This window comes from Chelon labrosus (genome assembly GCF_963514085.1).
Source record: "Chelon labrosus genome assembly, chromosome: 16".
In the NCBI taxonomy this organism is placed as follows: domain Eukaryota; kingdom Metazoa; phylum Chordata; class Actinopteri; order Mugiliformes; family Mugilidae; genus Chelon; species Chelon labrosus.
The window spans coordinates 21,750,185-21,769,210 of NC_140349.1; the positions used below are offsets into that span (position 1 = coordinate 21,750,185).

Sequence of the window (19,026 nt, forward strand, 5' to 3'; positions counted from 1 at the left end):
GCCTGTACAATCAGCACTTATTGATCCAGGTTTGCAGGATTAACTGAGGTGTGGGCCGAGCTCTATTGATCTTCGCATTTTTGCCCGTTGCCATTTTTACTACCCCACTACCTTACCATAACAGTGTCCCCCGCTGAGGCCCAATCAGTCGAACACATTTGGTTTTTTTTTCACGGCGTGCGGAGGAACAAAGATAATCGGCCTGTGGCCCTTCATAGCTGCGCTGCTGGTTTTGTATTGATGTTCTTTTGTGTCCATGGTGGCAGAGAAATCTCTGGCAGGTTTAGAGAGTCGGTCCACTCCAACAGGGTTCTTCAAATTAATAAGAGCGTGATGCTGACCTCGTGGTTCATTTGTTAGCGTTGTAGAGTTCTCAGAATAGACGGTGGCATTCATTAACTCGCTTTTGGCACAAAAGGCACACCACCAGCTGTACCTGAAATGATCTGCGGGAGAGGGCTTCTGTGTTCGCAACTGTCTCTTTAAAATAAATGATCTTTTCACAGATTGCGTTCACGTACTCGTGTAGGATGGAGTGAATCTCCGCCACATTTACAATTCCCAGGGATACGGGTTTCCACACATAAGCAGCACATGAAGTCAGACTTATTCTGAGCTTCATTAAATGTACATAAGGCACCGGTATTGATATTTCATTGATGGACGTTTTGCTTTGAACACTGTGAACAAAGAGGCAGGTTCGATACGTGTTCACTTTGAAACACTGGGGATAATTTTGTTCCCTTCTCCGTCTCATGTGGAACTGTGTAAAAATTCACAGGCTGAAACGGAGACAAATAGTTTGAAACCCTATTGGTGGTTCTGAATTATTTATTTAGCTTAGATCTCAGTGCCCCGTGTAGTAGCTCAGCAGAATACTTATCAAAATGATTCAGTGTTATGATTCCGTTCCCGCTAGTTCAAAAGCTTAATCTCCAGCTTTGGTCTGCAGACATTCTGCAGTGGCCCCAGCAACACTTCTTGAATGAAGCTGTCCCCCGCTGTTCTGCGTTATTTTAGGCTCACGCTGTGTTTGCTTTTAAATCTAAAGGTGCAAGTCCACACCGGCTATGCCTATATTCCTGTGTCTGTTCTTTCCGTTTATCTTGGGTACTTAGCACATGAGCAATGAGGCTATGTTTCTTAACTCGGTGGTCTGATTGATCACCTCTGCTAAACGCCTCGGCCTATAAATCAGCACCTCGCCCCGTTCCACCCGTTAATCATGTCCGCCAGCAAAGACAACAAGACAATCAAAGAAACATGGGTAGGCCTTAAAAAATATGCTCCTTTAATTGCCACAGCAGTTTATTAGGGACTTGGGCGAGCCCAACTAAAGCCTCCATTAACCCTGAGATTTAAGAGGCAAAGAACTGGAGGGGGGTTGTTGTGGACTGGTGGAAAGCTGCGACGATGGGCAGCATTTAATTCACAAAAAGGATTGTTTTATTTTTTTTTTTTACACTTGTGTTCTATTCACTAAATAGAATCCACTCTTTCTGTGCAGTCTGATTTATTGTAATTACTGTGGAGAATGCTGTATATCCCTCCGCTTTAATCTTTTGTTGCGTTTCAAAGACAACATGGAAAATGGCTACGGCTGTATCCAAATGTTTGAGCACCCTCCAGGGCAGCGTCCGTGTCTGGTTGATTTTTTTGAATGGAAATAAATGCGACCCCTGCAGCGAACAGCCTTTAAATATGAGTCTGTCTTTAAATTTTAATGCACTCTTTCTTATATTTTTTTTCCACGGCCTCAATACAATGTTTTATGTACCACGGCCTGCCACACTACCCCAGAGCTAAATATTTCCATTCATCCATCAACTGCTGCTCATTTCCTGTTTTAACTTACCTCGGTCCACTTTGTTTTCGTACTCTTTCAGAACGTGTACGTGCATACATCGTATATAGAATCTTTTCCGCATGTGTTTTCACTTCTTATAATGCTGTATATGTCAGGACAACTATGTTAGCTTTGTTCTGTACAAAAGGGTCTGTGGAAAATTACACAAACATATCTCACGTGCTGGCTGTTCCATAGAATTGTGTCACATTCTTCTCTTCCACCTGCAGAAACTATTTATGTATGTCTGCACTGGACTGTCTGTTCCCTGTTTCTGTTTCGAGGTGTCCCTTCCTTTTATCTGTCATTACTGAAGGGGGGGAAAAAACACCTACTCGTGGGTTAAAATTAACTCTTTGAAAATCCAGCGTCATCCCCCCCTGTCTTGATCTAAATCACAAATTGGCCCTCTTATGATCTGCATGAGAAAAGCAGGCCCGGGATGATGTGGGAGATGACCTGCTCCAGCGAGGCCTGTGGGCCTGATGAAAGCGCCGCCACCTTTGATGTCATGACAAGGACTGATGAGCACTTCACGCCGCGTCTTCTCTTGATCTCATGCGTTCGCTGTGTGCCGCGCGTTTGGCAGTGGCGTGTATTTTTAGAAAGTAATTGTAACCTCATGCATAAACAAGTCGCCATGCATAGGTTATGCGGGCAACATATGGGACAGGAGGGATGGTAGGCTTTTTGTTCTGCGTCTGTGTATAATGGATAAAGAAATGTTGGTTTAATACTGTGCAATAGAGTATCACAGGATAAGCTTATGCAAAACAGAATCACATCGTCTTATATGTTCTGTGCATACACTCAAATCTCGTGTCTTGTGTCCACAGCACCCGCCAGTGTCATCTCCTGCTAGACATCTTCAACCCAACAGAGCATGAGCTCACTGTCAGTGCCAAGAACAACCAGGACCTGGTTCTCCATGCCAGTGAGTGCCAGAGGTGAGTGGAAAGTTTCTATCTCCGTATACAGGTAGACAGATTTTTACTATTATTATTTCCCATACGGCGGTAGCTCCAAGCAAAATGTCTCCCTAGGTTGTTTTGTTTTTTCTATTACTCTTTCTTGAGGCATTCAAGCAATATTTCATGACCTCACAGCAGGTGCACTTTACTGCTGTCTGTTGCCTGAAGGTTTCCCGCCTCCTAATCGCTGCACACGTGGATCTGTGCGGTTCAAATGTTGTGAAAATGTAGAAGTTCGCCTACTAGCAGGTTTGTGTATTGGCCTGTTCATGAGCAATATGGGCCCGATTAACATATTTTAGTTGATCTTGATGAATTAATTTGTGATGCATGCTTTATATTAGAATTGTTTTAAAACAAAATGTGCGTTAAGCAGCTGTGAACACCTCCGATTGCCACATCTGGACATATTCTAATATCTAAACACAGTGAGGGACTGAACCCAGGCAGCTCATGAACAGTCACCTCTTTCTTTTAATATAAACACTGGTAGTGATCACCAGCAGGTACGTGTTACTCAGATGACTTGAGGTTCAAAACTTTCTTGTAAGACTTCTTCCTATGATTAACTATAGTCAAACTTTTTCATTATGTATTGATTGCGGACTTCATTTACATTTTGAACATTCCGACTTTTGTGCTCTAAAAGAGACTGATCTGTTTGTTTTGCTGTATGTGGCACGTTGGACAGTTATTACCAAACATATTTTATGATGGAGTTTTCTATTTTTTCATCCTCCCCAGCTTCATTGGCCTCAGACTGTAAAAGCAGCAATAACCCTTCGTCACCCCTCCTTATAAGATGCTGCGAGTTCAGCTAAAAGAATTCCATTAGTCTGGGTTTCTCTTTTTAACGTTCCCCGCTAGGAATGAAAAAAAAAAAAAAAAGGTGGATGTTGGTTTCGTGAAATACAAGTTCAGTTTATCTCCAAATCACTCGTATCCTTAAATGCCTCTCCTGTTTTTCTCTTTTCACTCAGACATACCTGCGCTCGTGCCCATACAGTACACCGTCGCGCTCGCTTTCATTGTTTCTGTAGATTACGTCGGCCTCTCTCGCTCTCCTGCGCGGCATGTCGATTCACTGGGAAGTGGCAAATTGTAATTCCTGTCAGAGCTGTCTCTCCATAGCATCCTTGGCCATGAGCGGAGGTGCACTGCCGGTGACTCACAGGCCTCTCTCCGTAGGGGTGGAATGTTATTATTTGAGGGGAATTAGGGGGCGGGAAGGCTTTTTTTTTTTTTTTTTTTTTCCTCTCTCAAATACAGGCAAACAACTCAGTCAGCTCTTTCCAAATAATCTTTCCTGTGCAGCAATGATTTGTGACAATCAACAAGCTTGGCAGCATTTGTTACTGTTACTGTTAACTTCAATAACAGTAACAATATCTAAAAAATATCGAAATACAGTTTAATTTAGCTGAGTGCTCTTTTCTGAACTGAAAACGGATAGACTAAAATGATTTGTTTCAAAAATATATGATTAGATTGAAGTGTATTTGCAAAAAAAAACAGCCTTTCTTTAAAGGCGCACATCAGCCATTCAATCTGTTAAACGATACTGATATTAAAATTTGAAATTTATGTTGACCAAGGCATCACAGGATCAACAGAATGCAAATAAATAAATGCTATAAGTTATTTCTGTGCTATTTATTTATCAGGTGACATTTTTGAGTCAAAATAGTTTCACTGTTTTAAGCTACTTCTTCTGAGCGCGTGTAGCTTGCTGCCCTCAACAAAGGTGTTAAAGTGTTGTAAATAAGCAACTTCCAGTGAAAAGTAGCTCAAATGAACACTACCTGTGTCACCTTTAGATGCTGGGGGTGTCTTTTAAAATTCAAATGATAACTGCAATCATACCCCCAATGGGATCACAGCGTAATTATATCAGTATTTTTCCTGGCCTGATTTTTTTTTTCATTATGATACTGTCGAGTATTTCATTCCCTAACGAATCTTGCCGCGTATAAATAAATGTCTGCCGATGAAAAACGCAATCGTGCTGCCGTTTTCATTTCCTGGAGATCAAAATCTCCAGGTCCCATGCTGGTTTTCCATTTACCCCCCGCTGTTCTGTCTGTAGAACATTATATAGAATTTGTCTGGCAGACTGTAAATACTATCAAAATTTGCACAAATATGAGCGGATATTCGGATGTTGTGACTGTTTTTTTAAACGAATCCAGTAGCAATGGTGGAAGCCAGCTAAATACAGTTACTGCACTGAAGTACAGTTTTGAGTTACTTGAAACGGTTGAGTTCAGAGAGAAATATTGCGTTTTACTTCATCACAGAAGACCACGTGAAAGACCACATATGATAAATCTATGAGCTATAACACATGGTCAAGCTCAGACCAGGCCCCTCCCCAGGCCATGTCTTCAAAGAAGGCGTTCCAGCTTGGTCCTTCAGACGCCCGTTACGCTTTCATGTGACAGAAGCGCTACAGTATGCTGCTATTTCAATCAATCCACGTGTCTGCTCAGATGGTGTAATAGCTTGCATTCTACCTCTGTTGCCCGTGAATGTGACCCGAAGCGTCTTCTTATGCTTCAGGACTGGTGTTTTTCTCCCATAACCGCAGTGATTGGGGAGCAATTGGGCTCTCTGCGCCTTTCAAAAATCCAGACGACCTAGAGCTAAATACTGCACCTGAACTTCCTGACTGACTGCTTACTACCTTATAAATGTATTTGCAGTTTCATTGACTTCTCAAATGGTTTTATTTAAGGAACTGTTTAAGGGACATTTGAGAGATCGCCTCAACCCCTAGGTTGAAAGAAAATAAAAACACCTGCTACCACTAAACCTTGATGCATGGGTATTAACATTATATATCAAATCCAGAGGGTTCTTGTCTGAAGAATAAATACTTTAAGTACATGTTGCTGATAACACTCAAGTGCTTTTACTTAAGTGAAAGAGTGCTTCAACCGCCGCTGGCTGGCTAACACAGCAGATTATATGACTAAAAAAAAAATAGAATGAAACAGAAATCTGCTCCTAGACTGGCTAGACTTGTGGCTTAGTAGGCAGAGTGGGTTCATCACGAACCATAGGGTTTGCAGTTCAGTCCCTGGTGGATGGACCACATGTTAGAGTGTCCTTGAGCAACCGCATTCCCGTGCACTAGAGTGTGAATGCGTGCGTGCTTGTGTGACTGGATGGATAGATGCGTCTTTGTGGCTGGAAAGCGCTACATAAATACAAGAGCTTAAGTGGAGGACAGAGTGCATGATGTACCAGCTCTATAATTGATTTAAAAATGCCCCTTCTTTAGAAACTGATATAATATGACACACTGTGCCTCTGAGGTGAAACCTGTCAAGTCTGGTAACAACAGCAGATTCATATATGTAGACATACATATCTTTTTTTCCCCCCGTCTGACTGACATTCCACGTGGAGACATCCATTGCCTTTGACTCCACCAAGCTGTGCATTCCATCCCGCAGAGATTTCTCTTGACGTCCGGCTGATGTATGAATTCAACATCAAAAGATTAGCTCAGATCCAGCGTATTGACTCCTTTCACAGCATGCAGTGTTTGTGTGGATATCCATACGAGGCGGGGGATATTGGATGCAGCCTTACTCCTCCCGAGCACAGTTTGGGTAAAACGCAGATCATTTTCTTTAACATGTGCCCGGCGTACGCACGCATTATTAAGGGTGAAGTAGGATTCCGCATACAGAAAGAGACGGGGTCACGGGCTCGTAGATCTCCGTCCGCTGGAGCGCATTGTGCTTGCCTCTCCAACGCGTCCTCTTGACATCAGAAGGCCCCGTCATTTCACATTTCTTTCCTGTTGTATGATGAATGAGGTGTCAGACGCAAGATGTTTTCTGGAGTCTTCACCCAGGACTGGGGGAGCTAAGCCTTCTATCCGACAGTCGCAAAAATGACTCTGTCAATCACCTACTCTTTTTTTTTTTTAACACAACATATGATTTTTAATTGTTTCTTTAGACACAGATGGAAAAGCAAGACAAATTGACGTGGAAAAGAACACATGAGATTGAACAGTTTTAGGCTTTTCCAGACATGAAGGTGTTTCTTCTTCGTCTACATTTAGTTTTAGATAGCGACAAGTGATAATTTAGATGTATTGAACGTTGTTGCTGAAATACAAAGAGCTTGCTTGTTGTGTTTGAGCAGTAAGTTTAGTGTGCGGGGTGTGTGTTCTCCCTGCAGAAGCGACATGTGTGTGAGCCACAGAGTGCTCCTTTCATCTTCTCATATCATTCGCAGACATGTCTTTTTACGAGGTCTTTATCCCCTTCACGGTCTTCTTTAATGGCTAATGAAAAAATTGTGAGGCTCCTCACAGTGTGAATGGTCACTTTGATGTTTGGGAGCCGACGAGGTTGCCAAAGACCGCTGTGACAATACCACAGCGAAGTCCGATATTTCTTTTCCTCCTCGTTGGCTTTGAACACAGAGAAGGGGGATAGATCCCTGATTGATTTTTTTTTCTTAGAAGTTTCAAGGAGTTCTTTTATACGAATGGCTTACATTTGTGGCGTAAAGAGTTGTACATTTGAATTTCCCTAATCCACTTTGGGGTTAACGTGATTACATAATGAAGCAACAAAGCGTGTGCATTTTCCATTGGTTTTCCGCTACTTGACATGGTCTTTACTTGGGTGTTTGACGAAAGTGGAATGATACTTGCGTATCTCCCATGCTCTGACTAGTTTCTTGCCATTTGATGAATGAGAAAGACAAGTTCAAAACACTAAATACAGCAAATGACTGCGCAACATCCAAGATCCATTTGAATTCAGAGAACGCTGGTCAGACTGGTCGAGCCTTACCAATGCAATGAGCTTTGATATGGGTCTTTGAACCCTGCATGCTCCCCAGAGGTTGTATCCATATTATTTTGATGCAGTCCACATGACCACCATGAAGGTCGCGGATTCCGTCTCTACGACTATCAGTTAAATTGTCCGTAGAAAGACATTCATGTCCTCCTCTGGGTGAACTTTGGTAATGACAGGTTATTTCATCCAGTAGGTCAAAGCAATACTTTGGTGCGTGACTACATACCTCAGCCCCTAATAACGTTATCAGCCGCCGCTGAACTTCATGCCAGGTGGAACATGGAATGAATCAGTGGTTTCATGCTGACTTTAGCATCCAGGGAATCATTTTACTTTCGCAAGTAAATTAGCTGCTCAGCGTTTGCTCTGTGTGATTTTCACATAAGGTCCACGCCAAGATGGGTTGTGAATGGGCTGGAGCTATTTTAGGAGCAGACTAAACGCATGAAACAACGGTATGAAACAACCGCTGCGACATTTTGCAGTAGACATCATCATATGCCAAATTGTTAGCCATTGTCCAAGCCTAATGAAGACGTACGGTGAGCACGACGGGCACCAGAGGAAGGGTGCATGGCCGCATGTGTGCAGCCTTTACATGCTGCCAGCACACACTCTCATTAAACTGCCTCCACAACCACTTACTACTCATCATGCATCATGTGCTGTCTAACAGTTTAAACTGCTCCTTGGTCATCTTCCATGTTGCTATTGAGTATATATTTTCAACTAAACTGTTAACAGCAACTAATCGATAATGAAATGTTGACAGTCTGAAAGAAATACATCACATTATCACACGAAAGGAAATGCAAGAATCCTGTTCTCTCTGGGAAAATAATGACCATAATATTTTTAATAATGACTCCGTAAAATGTTGCATTCATTCACCATGCATAATAGCTCTGGATTTGGTGAAATGACAAAGTCCCCCTACAATTACTCCATGGAAATAGTTTTTTTTTTAAACACCTTGAGCTCAGAGAAATGATCAGGCCGTAATGGTCGTCTGCTTTGCATAAACAGCATGTGAATTACCGCCGCTCTGCTCACTTGCTTCATATTCTCTCATTCAAGGAAAGGGGAGCAATCCTCTGCACTGTCAGACAGCCCTGACCTTTCTGTGACTCGGGTTTTTCATCTAATGAGCAAATTATAATGAGAGGGAATAAAATGAAGTTTCTGTTCGTAGTATGAATAAAAATTAAGAAATGTTGTTCGAGGTGTCGGACTGAAAAGTCATTCCCCTGAATGATTTTAAGAAATCTTAAACACGGTAATACCACGGGTCATGTCATTTGATGGCCGATTCCTTTGTATAGAACGGGTTTGATGTGAGTGTTTGAACAGTATCAAATTATCACAACTGGAGGGTGGAAGCCACGGACCTCTTGTCTGAAGCTGCCGGCTGCATAAATATAACCAGGCGGAGAATGTCCTTGCTCACCTGCTTGACATGGGCTCCTTCTCAGCTCGTCATCAGGCTCTCCCAGGAGGTTTCTCTGCACCTTTCATTCCAATTTTAAATTAAACGTGAGCAAAAAACTTTAAAAATTCAAAACAAAATTTTTTCACAACCAACAAATTAGAATCAGGATTGAAGTGAAGAACTAATTATTCTAAGATAGGACAGCCTTCTGTGCATAAAAGAACAATAAAAATGATTTTAATATGTTGAAGATTTTGCCTGCCTTCAAAGTGTGAGTTGAAAATTTAATAATAATAAAAAGAAAGTCACTAATGCTAATTCAGGATTCATTCATATTCATTTTAACAGTGTCCCTGTTGTTTTAGTTACTCACAGAAGGCTTCAGTTTTTCTTTGGTAGAACGTGCTAGAAATTCCGTATTGGAATTCCATAGTAACGTCAAGACATCACCAACTGTAGCTGCCATGTTTTTTTCTGGAAAGAGATGTTGCTCAAAAAGCTAACTGGATATATTAATGAACATGTTTTTTTCCACATTTGGTTGCTTTCCTCTCACTTCTAAACCAGTCGGTCGGTGGTTATTTTTAAGCTTAACATCATCTCTGAAAGCTCAGTGTTTTTCATCGGTGTGCGTGCCCTGGTGTCTTTTTCATCTCCGGCCGCTGGTAGCTCCCAGACCAACAGCCCCCACTCTGTATCTACACCACAGCTGTGTCTCCCCCGGGGATTTAAACGGGCCTTTGAGGGTTTACATCTCATTACAGCGCCAACCTCTAGGCACCGACTAGTCCCCGCTGCCGTCCGCCATTATCGCCGCGGAGCCGGGTCGGTAATGGCTGGGGCCGAGCGGGGAGTTAGTGCTCGCTGCAGCGGCTTCTCATTTTTTCGCCGTGTCTCCTCTCCGTTCCCCGCGCCTTTTGGGTCTGCCGGATCGGTGCACACAAGGGCAGACACGCCTCATTGCATGAGATTTTCAAACAAAGCTTGTTTCCATGGTAACCACCTTTCCCCCTTCTTGTGCTACTTTTTATGGCAGCAGAGCACATAATGCGTCTGCAGTCCGTTATCCCATCGTCGACGGTCCCGGCCTAGAATATCATCATGGTACATATTCTTACAGCCTGCAATTTTATTTTTTTCCCCTACCCCATCAAAATGATGTAACGCTCATTACTCGAGCAATATTATATCTTATGGATACATGCTCTCATCTGCTTGGTGCTAGGCACAAGAACAATGTTCTGACGAAGATGAGAGCTGACTGCTGAGATGTACATCTGCTGCTGCTCCGCCGCTCCTCGGGAATCGGCTTCTCACCACAGTCATTTTTCACAACGTCTGCAAGAGTTTTCACTTCTTCTCCTCTCACATTTTCCTCAAATAATATGTTCCCTAGGGGGCGTTTTAGTGCTGTTGGCTGTCTGCGGATGGGTTAGTTAAGGTGCAAGATCTCTGAGATATTTTTCTGCTCACACATTCTTATACAGCACTATATGGCTACAGTCACTCTCTATCCAGCTGCCACAGTCGTTGATTTTTATATATCATTGGAATTCTAAAAATATATTTAATCTCCACTGAATCCATGCTATATTCATATAGACAGATGTAGCTGTAGGCAACAAATGTATTATAATGTACAAGCTGCAGCATCCCTGAAAATCACATTCAGCCGGGGTTTTTAGCTGCATGTCAGTCCCTTCTCCCCCCGAAGCCTTGCCTCTCTCCAATGTGCTGTCTAATAACGGCAAAAGCCCGCCAAAATAATGCCCTGGTGTTTAACAGCAGCACCAAAAATAGCACACACTGTCGGCTTTCGTAATGGCGCACGAAGCCTCAATTTTAATGACGGCACGTGCATTAAAAGATTGTCTGCACAGAAGCGTTCTTCCTCGCCCGTCCGCATGCCGCCACGGGCTGCAGGGGTCCGCTCGTTTTTAGCCGAGCTCATCACACTGAGCGAGAAGTTAATGGCTGAAGCAGCGCTGCCTCTGCAGCCGCTGCAAACAAAGGGTTACACGAAGTCAGCCGCAGTCTAAAAATAGACTGTTGCTCTCGCCTGCCTCTGCACAGGCCTCCATGGATCTCCGCCCTTAAGCTCTCGCACGTGAGCTAAAAATAACCCTCTTTGTGAAAACCTACTCACACACACACACACACACATGGACGCACTCTCCCTCGCGATGTTCTCCTCTCCCAGCTTCTCTCTCGTGGCATAACACGATCACTGGCTGTGAAAAAGGAAAAAAAAAAAAGATGCAAGAAGGTTCTGATGAAACGTTGATTGCAAGCGATTTGCTGTATGGTAATACGCCGTGGAAGGTTTAATCCTAAGAGTGTACGTCGCTCGCAGGATTCTCAGTCCGCAGTTGTCACGCCACAAGAAACCTACACAACATCTCCCACAAACAGGCTAAATATCTTTAATCTCACTGGCGGCGCTGAAAATGATATAAAGCGTCAGCACTGCCGCCGCTGACATCATCGGGACTATTGGAATATATTCTGCTGTTTTTTTTTTTTGTTTTTTTTCCTGTAGATCACATCTCGTGAATGTGCACAGCTCTGAGGTGTTTGAAGCAGAGAGGGATGAGTTTATAGAGCTCGCAGTTGAAATGATTCATGGCTTCTCGGGGGTTCGATGAAAGCGACCCCGTATGCTTTAATGTGATTATCATGTACTTTTGGTCTGAGGCAACACAGCATTTAATTAGGAAGGGGTCATTTCACTGTGACCGTCTCATCCCTAAGCCGGTGTTATTACTGCCATTAAAAAAGGCTTCAGTGCCACAGCTTATTGCAGGATGGCGGTAATTAGCAATATCGTGTCAGAAGTCACAGCCGGTGGACAAGATGATATTTTGCGATGCAGGCCTGGATTGCTATTAGATGTTTTTTTTTTTTTTTTTTTAGGCGGGGGTGGGGCAGAAAAAAAATGAAAACATTTGCAGACCTTGCTAACATGTACAGCAGCATGCGCCTTAATACTGTAGAGCGCTGCTTGATTCTTTTGTTCTTTTGTGATTCTCCTTTTTTTTTTTTCTTCCCAGTATCTTCCGAGAGATCCCGAAATTGCTTTCACTGTTCCCTGTTCAAATAAGATAGGTGCTGAAACTACTGCAAATATTTAATCATATTCTTCAGCTGGTTCAGAGGTAAACAGCGTTATCTTATAACTTGGCGGTCCTGGCTTCAAAACTGTCAGTTTGTGTGGTTCCTCCCCATGTGTGCATGGATTTCTTCCAGATGATCTGTGTCTGTGCTGCAGTCCAAAGACATGCTTGTCAGGTGAATTGTCCACAGCTGTGAGTTTGCGTTTGAATATGTTTTCATGTACAGGATTTTCTCTTGTTTTTTTCCACAGTTCCACAGTAAGAATTGGAATAAACAACTTTTTTATAGAATGTTTTTTACTTTCTCCATGGCAGCAGCCATGGCTGGAGGTGTCACGTTGTCCTTCTCTCTGTACGTACTGTCTGTACATACGGACAGACAGACAACTTGCCCCACCCATGTTTGAGGAACGGCAATTTCTTTAAATTTGGCATAAATGTTTGCTGTGATTAAAATTATTATAATTAAGTAGTCAAAGGTCGAGGTTACGGTTGCATCCACCTCATTCTTATGAGCACGATATCTCAGGAATGCTGTTATGAAGATTTCTTCAATTTTAGCGCAAGCATTTTTTTACCTTCTCGTGTCCCCCTTCCCGAGGTTATCACCATCACTCTGTAATGCTACATCTATCTCCCTGGCCCTGCTCTTTAGTTTGTCCACCGCTACAGTATTTTGTTGTTTGGCCATCACGATTGTCGAGGGTCCCACAGGATCTTGGCTTGGCCATTTCCCACAGCTACTACTGTGTATAAACAAGTGACATATTAAACTGAAATATTGTACTTGTACATTTCTTTATTCCAGAAAATTAGTCATTTGTACATATAATCTGTGAGGCGCAAAAGTGAGTGAACCCTTGTTTTTAGTATCTGGTGTGACCCCACTGTGCACCAATAACAGCAACTAAGCTTTTTTGGTAACTGCTGATCAGTCGTCTACAGTGGCTTGGAGGAATTTTACCCCATTCAATACGGGCCTGCATCATTTCTGAGATGTTGGTGGGTTTCCTCACATGAACTGCTTGCTTCAGATCCTTCCACAAGATTTCAATTAGATTAAGGTGAAGACTTTGACTTGGCCATTCCAAAACATTCATGTTGTTCTTCTTTAACGACTCTTTTGTAGAACGACTTGTGTGCTTGAGGCCGTTTTTTTGCTGCGTGACCCAGTTTCTCTTAAGATTCATCTTATGGACAGATGTCTTGACATTTTCTTTTAGAACTGGCTTGTATAATACAGAATTAATTTGTTCATCGATGATGGCAAGCCATCCTGGCCCAGATGCAGCAAAACAGGCCCAAACGAGGATATTACCACCCTACTGTTTCGCAGACGGGATGGAGTTCTGATGCTGGAATGCAGTGGCCTGTTTATTTTTCACCCTCAAACATTTAAACCAAACAATTCTACTTTGCTCTCATCTGTCCACAAAAGATTTACCCTGTCGTCTTCTGGCTTGTCCACATGATATTTAGCTAACCTTTAGGCAGCACTGTATATATGGTTAGGGAAAAGATTATGATCTGTTAAGAAGGCCACATTTTGAATGTCTGTCTCTCACCGGACTAACCCAACACACTTTCTTTTACACTTTTCTTTAGCGTGCTTAGGAAAGTAAATCTCCATAGACATATGTTCATCTCCTGCCTTTTATGTTTTCCGAGCTTGTTTTTTTATGGTTTTTCTAATGATTGGCTCCCAGAGTCACCACGGGCAATCTTGTTTTACCCACTAGATAACATGTGTGAATCAATACGTGAAACTACTGCTGACTTTGTCCCGCTGAGCTTACAAAAAATATTTCTGTTCAGTAGATTTCTAGTGTGAGTCAGCCAGGTGAAGCCCTGCTGTTGTCCTCTTAACCTTTCAGGAGCTGTAATTGTTTCTTATTTTTAACCAAGAGTTTACGTAGCCTAACATTACGTGGGCTGCAGGACTGTTTCCACTGTCGAACTCCAAAGCTTTGTATAGCCAACTGTTTGTCCCTGTTGCGGTAGGAAAAAAAAGCATAACAATCTTTTTGGACTGAAAAAACTCTGCTATTGACTGCATACATTTCCTCCAAAACACATCTGACAATGCAAATTATTTTCATGAAAATGTGTATTGTAGGACTCAGCGTTGGTTGACAGTTATTACAGTTATTTGTTGTGTTTAGCCATTCCATTCAAAGCAGTTTGTATATATGGAGTTTCATTCAGTTTCTCAGTGTTATTCATCCAACATATTATTCACTGAACTGTAATTTTTTGATGAGATCTATTCAAACACCCATAGCTCAGCAAAGCCACAGAAATAGCACGGAGCACACTAGAACCTTGCTTTGTGCGTTGTGCAGACACAGCATGTGTAAGAGTCAGGCTCATTCATTGTGAGACACAAATAATATTGCTTATTTGTGCAGATGTAACGCTAACCAAATCACTGCTTACCGCTTTGATACATTTGGGTAAAATCTATTCACCCTTCTGTCTGTCTGTCCATCCGTCTGTCTCTTCTCACCTTTTTCAGTCAGGGAAATAAAAGCCACTCTATCTGTTATCAGTGAGGAACTGTATGAAGTGTTGCAGGGAAGTGAAATGGACTGGGAATTGGGCCTAGAGATGTTCCACGCTGACCCACACAGGTTGTCATTAAAAGCTTTGTAATAGGCTAGATTAGTGTCCAGATATGGCGCAATCCCTGAAAGACTCCACAATCAAATCAACGGAGAAAGTAGATGTGGGAGTGGTAGTGGGAGAGCTCTTCCACATAATGCTCTCTCGCCTTTGTAAAAAGCTTTTCTTGTTGTGCTTATGGGCTGGATGTGGCGTTGGTTGCACATACTGCTGCTGTGCCATAGACTTGCTTTAAAATTATATTGCAACGTCTTTACGCCGCCTTTTAAGCGTGCTATTAAAAATGGAGTTCAAACCGCCATTTGAGCAATTTAAAGTTTGCCATGAGACACAAGACATGTTTATTTATCCCACGTATGGGAAACTACCTTGTCACAGTAGTGCGGCAAAAATACATACAAAAAACAATAATGAATTTGACAGAATTACCAAAAAACACAATACAAATTTGAAAAATATATACAAAAAATAACAACACTCTGAAAAATATACAAAGAAAAACAGAACTATTCTGTTCTAGACATTCTGTATGTACAGTGTGGTGATGGAAAAACTTTACAAATAAATAATTGCTAAAACTTTAAAAACTATAAGAACTGAAACTATAAGATAGTGAGGTAGTGGTTTGTGCAAAATAAGGCAGTGCAAAAAGCAGATTTATTTGTGCAAGAATGACCTGTAAGAAAAAAAAAAATAATCAATTGTTTAGTGACCTGGTTTATAACAATGTTTGGCTCCAGTGTTCGGCTCCAGGAATTCTAATTTATTCATTGTACAGACGTGAATAAATAAATGAGAAAAACTCTATTATCAACACAAAATAATTATGAATCTACTCTGAATGATTCAACCTTTGTCTCTTTTTCATAAAAAATCCACACTGTTAATAATCAATGTTATTTTACCCTCTATAGATGTAGTTATGAAATTTCAAATAACACTTTGTACACTAGAGTTGTTGTAGTGCATCAGTAAGCACAGCACAATTACTTGACTTTGTGAAGGTCTTTAGCAGAGTCATTATTTTACTGTAACGCTGGTTTTAATGTGTAGCGCTGAAGCCTAAAAAGGACTCTGAGTTAACGGGTAATACGACTACTCCGACAAATCAAATCACATCTAAAATTTGCTGTTATTACGGAGAAAAATCTTTATCTAGCAGATTTTCCATTAAGTCTGATATGCTGTGAATGAAATACTCTTTTCTCTGCTGTTATGTTTGGTTTAATTCCTTAAAAAGCATTCCTTTCCATACTACACCCATTGGAAATTGGAAGTGCAAATTACAACAACACTAACATTAACATGTAAAGATAACTAGAATGCGTTGCAGTTGTATTTGTTTATTGAAATTGTTAAGTAGTTTTTAATGGTTTATAATGGGGGGGCAGGATTAGGTCATGGAGGGAGGGTGGAGTTAAGGTGGATCGGGTGGATGGGTCATGGAGGGAGGGAGGGAGGGTGGAGAGTTAAGATGGAGGGGTCATGGAGAGAGGGAAGGTGGAGAGTTAAGGTGGTGGAGTCGTGGAGGGAGGGAGGGTGGAGAGTTAAGGTGGAGTTGTCAAGGAGGGTGGAGAGTTAAGGTGGAGGGGTCATGGAGGGAGGGAGGGTGGAGAGTTAAGGTGGAGGGTTGATGGAGGGAGAGAGGGAGGTTGGAGAGTTAAGGTGGATGGTTCATTGGGGGACAGAGGGTGAGAGGGAGGGTGGAGAGATGAAGTTGATGGTTCATGGAGGGAGGGAGGGTGGAGAGTTAAGGTGGAGGGGTCATGGAGGGAGGAGGGTGGAGAGTTAAGGTGGATGGTTCATTGAGGGACAGAGGGTGAGAGGGAGGGTGGAGAGATGAAGTTGATGGGTCATGGAGGGAGGGAGGGTGGAGAGTTAAGGTGGAGGGGTCATGGAGGGAGGAGGGTGGAGAGTTAAGGTGGAGGGGTCATGGAGGGAGGAGGGTGGAGAGTTAAGGTGGAGGGGTCATGGAGGGAGTGAGGTTGGAGAGTTAAGGTGGATGGTTCATGGAGGGAGTGAGGGTGGAGAGTTAAGGTGGAGGGGTCATGGAGGGAGGGAGGGTGGAGAGTTAAGGTTGATCGTTCATGGAGGGAGGGAGGGTGGAGAGTTAAGGTTGATGGTTCATGGAGGGAGGGAGGGTGGAGAGTTAAGGTTGATCGTTCATGGAGGGAGGGAGGGTGGAGAGTTAAGGTTGATCGTTCATGGAGGGAGGGAGGGTGGAGAGTTAAGGTTGATGGTTCATGGAGGGAGGGAGGGTGGAGAGTTAAGGTGGATGGTTCATGGAGGGAGGGAGGGTGGAGAGTTAAGGTGGATGGTTCATGGAGGGAGTGAGGGTGGAGAGTTAAGGTGGATGGTTCATGGAGGGAGGGAGGGTGGAGAGTTAAGGTGGATGGTTCATGGAGGGAGGGAGGGTGGAGAGTTAAGGTGGATGGTTCATGGAGGGAGGGAGGGTGGAGAGTTAAGGTGGATGGTTCATGGAGGGAGGGAGGGTGGAGAGTTAAGGTGGATGGTTCATGGAGGGAGTGAGGGTGGAGAGTTAAGGTGGAGGGGTCATGGAGGGAGGGAGGGTGGAGAGTTAAGGTGGATGGTTCATGGAGGGAGGGAGGGTGGAGAGTTAAGGTGGATGGTTCACGGAGGGAGGGAAGGTGGAGAGTTAAGGTGGATGGTTCACGGAGGGAGGGAAGGTGGAGAGTTAAGGTTGATGGTTCATGCACGGATGGTGTATGGGTCATGGAGGGAGGGTGGAGGGTGGAGACGTGAGGATGATTAAGATGGAGGAAGGGTGAAAGAAGGTGGTTAGAAGGAAGATGGAGGGAGGGTGGAGGTAGAGGGAACTACTGACGTCCGTCCTGAACAACATTATCCTCCTCTTCCACTCTCATGTTGCTGAACTTTCTGCGTAGCCAGCTCCAGAAACCTTTCTTCTTCTTCTTCTCCTCCTTCTTTTCCTTCTTCTCCTTCTTGTCTTTCTTCTTTGACTTTGTGGAGTCAATTTCCTTCTTCTTTCTCTCCATTTCTTTCTTTACCTCAAGGTCTTTATTCCTCTCCTCCAGAGTAGCATTTCTCCTCTCCATTTCTTTCTTTTCCTCTTCCATTACTCTGATCTTTTCCTTCAGTTCTCCATTCTTCTCCATCAGCTCATTATATTTTTTCCATTATTTCTTTCTTAGTCTCATTCAGTTCTTTATTGCTCTCCTGAATTTCATTACTCCTCTGCTTCAGGTCTTTATTTTCCTCCTCTGTTTCTTGATTCCTTTCCTTCAGTTCTCTCTTGTCTTGATTTAAATCTTCATTCTTCTTCTTCAGTTCTTCATTTTTCTCTTGAAACTCTTTGATGCTCTCTTTCAGATGCTCATTTTTCTCTGTTTTTTCAAATCACTGGTCTCTTCTTTCAGTGTTTTGCTTATGTCCTGAATTTTCTTCTTATTCTTCAACAGATTTTTCTTTTTCTTTTCCATTTCCCTGTCCTGCTCCTCCAGCTAGTCATTTCTCTAGGTGTTTGTTTTTCGCCTCCAGATCGTTCTTCTCCTTCTCCAACTCTTCGTTTGTCGCCGTCATTTGTTCATTCTTTATCGCCAGTTGATGTCACCCAACAATCGCGTGACCACATTTGTTTGCTCTTGAAGATGTTGCCTAGCAGCAGCGTCACGTGACCACATTTGTTTGCTCTTGAAGATGTTGCCTAGCAACAGGGGTTCCATAGGCTGTCCACCTATGCTGTGCACCTCCGAGTCCTTAAACATAAATGACATGAGTGTTCTTCAAAATTGGAGTGGCTGGCTGCACTATACGTCACAAACTCTGCTCCTTCCATGTCAGTCAATGGACATGGACATTAGACTAATAAAACTGAGTGCATCCAATCAAATTTTGTCAGGAATGACATTTGTCCTTTCAGTTAGTTCTGTGTTTGTTTGGGTGTTTTTCTAGTAACACCATTGTTTTTTTTTTACAGAAATGCAGCATTAACTTTGACATTCCATAATTTAAGTACTCTTAAGCAGTAACCTACGAGTTAAATTTGTCTTTTGTAATCTTATCCGTCATATTACTAATGCTATTAGCTAACTGACATTAACAGTCATACGGTAGCTTGGAATAAGATGATCAGTTACTATTTCATCAAATAATAAGGTAAAAATCTCATTCAGTGACAGGCTGCTGTCTATGTCCTGGTCCACAGACAGGTTGAGGAGGTTGTTTGTCCCTCAGG

General features: G+C 42.7%; 1 protein-coding gene across 4 annotated transcripts in view; it reads left to right on the forward strand.

Moving 5' to 3' along the window:
• The window catches only part of trappc9 (trafficking protein particle complex subunit 9), a 213,790-nt gene that overhangs the window by 121,794 nt on the left and 72,970 nt on the right, over positions 1–19,026 (forward strand). For all 4 annotated transcript variants that reach the window (XM_084563278.1, XM_084563281.1, XM_084563280.1 and 1 more), the window contains one exon: positions 2,683–2,793. In XM_084563278.1, the coding sequence (XP_084419404.1) occupies positions 2,683–2,793 (111 nt within the window). The remainder of the gene's footprint in view (positions 1–2,682; positions 2,794–19,026) is intronic.